Here is a 5,571-nt window from a genome sequence, read left to right on the forward strand (position 1 = left end):
CATTAGGAAGTCTGAACTGGCTCGGTTGTAGGCGGGAAGTTACCAGTGGGCTGCCCCGTGCAGCCGCGATGCTGCAGCGCGCTGCCTCAGCAGCCGGGGCTCCATAGACACTTCCCGCATATCTCTCCCCCTTCCTCACGCTGCTGGGCGTCCCAAGACCCGGTGGGGCCGGCATGACCGGCTTGCCGGGGGCCCGCCGCGCGCCCGGCCGTCTCCGGAGACGCGCGCCGAGCCTGGCTCCCACGGCCTCTCAGGCTCGGCAGGGCTGCGGTAGCCCGGCGGGCGGGCTCCGGAGCCCTCCCGCAAGGCATTAGCCCGCAGCTCGGCCTGGACGCGGATTAAGACTCAACCGGAGAATCGAAGGCCACGGAGGAGTCCTTACGACCTGTAACTTGAGGGCCACGGAACTGCTACTCTCGTTTGATTTTGGTGATCATCTTTAACCCCCGGAGCACATCAGCATCCAGCCACCGAGGCGCTCTCCCTGCAGCGGAGGACTCAGAACTACCCCTTCGCCGAGACGGATGGAGACCGAGCCCCTCGGAGGACCTGCCCCTGCGGTACTGGCTCGCGCGGCTCAAGTCACTGCTGAGAACAAGGGTGGGTTAATACCTTTTCTTCCCCCATGTCTCTTTTTCCACGGTATTTTCTGCCCTAACCTAGTCCCTTAAATCTCCGCATACATTCCTCCTGGGGATCTGTAGTGTAGGTAGGTGCCAGCTCTGCCTACATTTTACGTCCAGAGTAATTTACCAGGAATATATGTGTGTCTGTATATCTCTCAGTTTAATCACCAGAATTCTTCATAGGGGTTAAGCTAAAAAGCGAGGAGCGGAGCCCCTCTCCAATGGCTCAGTTTTGCTGAATAATCACGTGTGAATCGAGGGGCGGGCTTTTGGCAGGCAGATCTTACTAGTATTTACTACCAAGCTCTACTCCAGATTAACCATCCCAGTCCTTCTGTCAGTCTCCGATGCCATCATGCAGCCTGGTTAGGAGCGAAGGAAAGGGGAAAAAGAAAAACAACTAATTCATCTTTTCCCGATCGTCAGGACCCTAAAGAATGGCCGAGCCTTGGGGGAACGAGTTGGCGTCCGCAGCTGCCAGGGGGGACCTAGAGCAACTTACTAGTTTGTTGCAAAATAATGTAAACGTCAATGCACAAAATGGATTTGGAAGGACTGCGCTGCAGGTTGGTATCCAGAGAGGTGGGGAAAACAGGTCAACAATGTTGCCTACGTGACCCGGGTTTCTAGAATAATAGCTTTCAAGCTTTCAGGGGTACTAAATTTCACTGTTCTTAAAACTAGTTGGTTGCCATATTTTATATCTTTAAGTGGATCCAACTCCCCAAAATGACGTACTTTGAACAAACTCGTCAAATCCAATAACATCCTCTATATCAAGTGGGTTCCAGGTTTGGTCTTAATTTTTGGAATGTTTTTGTGACTGTGGGGATTGTATACCAGTCGTAGCAGCGCCGAGTTTTTTTGGTTTTTTTTTTTTTAGACAGTTCTGTAAACACGTTATTATGATTATTATTTGAAGTAAATACACTGCTATTAGTGGTTTCCGTACTTTGCTCCAATAATTGACTTTAACGTTAATTTTCCTGACTACTGGGGAGGGTATTTTTCCTTCAAATGCTTCAAGTTTTGACAAACGACCTTTCCTCGTTTGGAATGGGTGGCCTGGGCACGGGCACAGGATGTACATTTCACAGTTAATATAATACCATCCACCCATTCAGGATTGAGTAGGAATAAAAAGTTGAATTTTCTAATCAGAGCTCAGTTTATAGTGTTTTTGTCTCTGCGGTCTTACCGTGGTATGTTCTAATTTTTAGTAATTAGATTTACAAGCAACAAATGAAACATGTTCAGCTGCCAAGTATTGTACCTGATAACTTTTTTCCTCCTCTGAACGTTATCATGTAACTTGGTTGCAAGGCTTAGAAACAGAAAAATGGCAAAGTAGTCTCAAACAGTTGCTTTATCTGAGTTCTGATGATATTCTTATAAGCAGTTCGTATTTGAAATGCAACACTTAAAGCTGTTTTTGAAAATCCACTGGGGAGAGGGTTTTTAGAGTGCTTTGTTTTTATTTGCAAGAATGAAAAATTTAAGTGACAGGAGATGTACTACTAACAGACGAAAATCATACACCCTGTATATTTTAAATCAGAATACACTGACTTTGCAAAAATTTCGGTATTAAAGAAGCTTATAGATAGATACTAAATTATTTATCTTGTTATTTCAGATATATTAAGTGGGGAAAGGATTTTTTTTATTTTTCCACCTCGTAGTTTTTAACAGGTATTGTGATGATAGTAATGTCATAAATTTAATATATTGAAATTTTTCCTATTGAACATTCAAATATTATATAAATCTCACAAAGAATGAGCCACTTAACCCTGTAAGAATAGGATCTTGCAGGACTTGTGACGAGCAGGAAAACTAGGAGATTAATACTGCAAAACAAAAGTTTTGACAAACATTTTTAATACAACTCTGCAGTCTTGTTTATATTAAACATACTTATCAAGATATTAGCACCCACTTATTGTGGCTTAGTCGTAGTACATATAATGAAACACACACAAACAGGAGTCTCAAAGCTTGTTTTCAGTATGTATAATCCTGACTGAAGTTGTATCATAACTCAAGAAAGAACTTTCTTTCAAAACAGTTTCCAGCATTGCTATTATTTTCTGTGGAATATGGCAAAATTTCTCCTACAGTAATGTTTATTTAACTGAATTACAAAAGGTTTTTCCCTCTTCCTAGTGTTAGCCTCTTAATCAGGATAATATCAAAGGCCCTGATCGTACATTTGCTTTACAAAGATCCAAGGTGTCTGTCTCCTATTTTTCTCAGTTCAGGTCCTTAAATGTAACTAAATATTTAGAGGCAGTTGTGGTAAAAATTAGATTGTGTTAATTTTTAATAACCAAAAAGTGTATTTCACCTAAGTTCTTAAAAAATAAATTATGTATCATTTTTAACCACTGCCCCAAAGTAAAGGCCAAAAGTCAGCAGAGTTTTATCAACAGGGAAGCTTAACATCTTGGTCATCTATATAGTTTGAATTAATAAAATATTATTCATTCTAAATATATTTTATATTACTTAATTTGTGATTTTTAAAACAAACATTCTAAAGAGATAGATCAGCTTTGTATGTTTTTCCAGGATGTATTTAATTTCGAGTGTCTACTATGCAATCTATTTACTATAACTTTAGGTTATTATGAATATACCTAGGAATAAAACAATTAAAATGCTGAAATTTCCTTGCATGTTAATGAGACTATATTTTTTCACAACTAGATTATATGTATTGTATAATTTCATGCTGCTGTACAAAATACTTTATAATTATGAGAGCCTAATAGAGACCTCTTATTAGAGTGAAATATATTCAAACACCAGTACATAAGTCTTTATCATGTAAATTAGTTGTATGTTGATAGCAAATTTTAATATCAAATTCTGGCTTTTAAAATATTGGCAGTTTACAAATAACTATTCCTAAATGCCTGATAATAACTGCAAAAGGAAATAAGATGAGGTCACCAGTTGATTAACAAACAGGCTGAAACCACAGACAAAGCTTTCTATGTCCCAAAATATACATTAAATATCTTACTTTCTCTTCTTTTGCTCAATTGAAAATTTGGAAACTAGCTAGAACTTTTTAGGAGACAGTAAGTAAAATAGTAGAATGACTGTTCCATTCCTTTTAAGAACAGTTGCCATACAGTCTTTTCCTATCTAATATAAGGCATATCATTAATATGTTATGTTTTAGATAAATCAGTATCATTGGCAATGTAAAAAACACTTGCTTTTAAAAAAAAACACTTTAATATTCAATAACGTTTTAATTTTTCAAGTGGAGGATTCTAAGAACTAAATACACCTAGTAACCCACATGAAATAATTGCAAAGAAAAAAAAACATTTAAAAATTACTTGGAAACTTCGGGCTTATCTGTTTGGAGAGAACTTGTGAAAATTAATAATTTAAGAAAATACCAGGTTTGGATTTTTAAGAGATCATTTTTACACTAGTAAAATCAGCCTAGATGGAGTCTGGTGTGTGGAAATATTTCTTTGAGGATTTAAAGAAGCTCATTCTCCTTCTTTTTAGCTATTTAGAAAATTTTTACCCACATTTAATTTTACAGAATCAATACCCCACGCACATTTTATGAACGTGATGAACCAAACAGAAGACTTACTTAAATCTCAAATTCCATTTCTTTTATTTTAATAAATTCATGAAATTACACTAACTCTTTATGGGAGACAGAGAGCTGAGTTGTCAGTGAATTTTGTACAATCGCACTCATTCTATTTTTATTAATCGATATATCCTACTTTGGGTCTCGTTTAAGATATTCCATCATAGAAGCTCAATTTTTAGAAGTTTTCTTCTACGTTTACTCATCTGCTGCAACTGAGCCCTTCAAACTCCATCACATGGGTCTTCCCAAAGCACTCCTTCACCAAAAAAAGTTACATAAATAGAAAGATGGATATTCTAAAAGAGTCTTGTAGTAGGAGCGCTTGAAGGATTCTACCGTTTTTTCTCCTCTTCTAGGTTATGAAACTTGGAAATCCGGAGATTGCCAGGAGACTACTACTTAGAGGTGCTAATCCCGATTTGAAAGACCGAACTGGTTTCGCTGTCATTCACGATGCGGCCAGAGCAGGTTTCCTGGACACTTTACAGACTTTGCTGGAGTTTCAAGCTGATGTTAACATCGAGGATAATGAAGGGAACCTGCCTTTGCACTTGGCTGCCAAAGAAGGCCACCTCCCCGTGGTGGAGTTCCTTGTGAAGCACACGGCCTGCAAAGTGGGGCATCGGAACCATCAGGGGGATACCGCCTGCGACTTGGCCAGGCTCTACCGGAGAAACGAGGTCGTTAGCCTGATGGAGGGAAACCGGGCGGAGGGAGCTGCGAATCTGCAATGAATGTGGGGAGGGCTCTCCCACACTGTCTTCTGTTTTGTCAGTTAATTGATTGGCTGTCCTATTTTAATATCATTTGTTAAAATTCAGTTTTGTCATATTTTAAGCAGCTAGTTAAAGCCTCTGAAACTGCTAAGTGGAAATCTTACTACAGCTTTATGAATATATTTAAGCAACATCTCTTTCACCTGCAAAACCCTGAGTTCTAACATGTAATTGCAAAAGCTTTGGCTTTCTTCTGAATATTTTATCTTTCCCTGACTTTTCTCCTTGCCTCTCCCTTTGCCAGTCTCAGTACCCAACTTGGAGACTTTGTTTTTAAAATGGTTTGTCCTGATGTTTCTTTTGCCTGATTAAAACACATTTTCAAAACAGGACAATGTTTTCTGTGATTTCCACGCCTCTTATAATCCACATGTGATATGCTTCTTGCTAAGGAGAACTAAACTGAAAGATCATGGTGTTTTAAGTCTTGACATCAGAACTAGACATATTCTATTGATGATCCAGTTAAATGCTTTTCTTTCTCTCCTCATGCCTCCCAGCAAAGATTTTACTTGATGCCTAATATGTCTGCTTTAAAATA

General features: G+C 39.0%; 1 protein-coding gene across 2 annotated transcripts; it reads left to right on the forward strand.

Moving 5' to 3' along the window:
* Window positions 1-22: 22 nt before the first annotated feature.
* CDKN2C (cyclin-dependent kinase inhibitor 2C (p18, inhibits CDK4)) lies at window positions 23-5,362 on the forward strand. Of its 2 annotated transcripts, XM_010834449.1 has the most exons (3): window positions 23-600; window positions 1,053-1,192; window positions 4,611-5,362. In XM_010834449.1, the coding sequence occupies exons 2-3, from the start codon at window positions 1,064-1,066 to the stop codon at window positions 4,986-4,988; spliced, it is 507 nt and encodes a 168-aa protein (XP_010832751.1). In that variant the 5' UTR covers window positions 23-600; window positions 1,053-1,063; the 3' UTR covers window positions 4,989-5,362. The 2 variants fall into 2 exon arrangements, with proteins under 2 accessions (XP_010832751.1, XP_010832750.1); XM_010834448.1 differs by lacking the exon at window positions 23-600 and having other exon boundaries at window positions 891-1,192.
* Window positions 5,363-5,571: the final 209 nt, after the last annotated feature.

The sequence above is a fragment of the Bison bison genome, unplaced genomic scaffold (assembly GCF_000754665.1).
Source record: "Bison bison bison isolate TAMUID 2011002044 unplaced genomic scaffold, Bison_UMD1.0 scf7180017864033, whole genome shotgun sequence".
Classification (NCBI taxonomy): Eukaryota; Metazoa; Chordata; class Mammalia; order Artiodactyla; family Bovidae; genus Bison; species Bison bison.

Bases quoted from the DNA above. Each gene is read 5' to 3' on its own strand.
- CDKN2C (XM_010834449.1), top strand. From the start codon at position 1,064: ATGGCCGAGCCTTGGGGGAACGAGTTGGCGTCCGCAGCTGCCAGGGGG. The intron at 1,193-4,610 runs GTTGGTATCCAG...CTCCTCTTCTAG, and splicing joins TTGGAAGGACTGCGCTGCAG to GTTATGAAACTTGGAAATCC.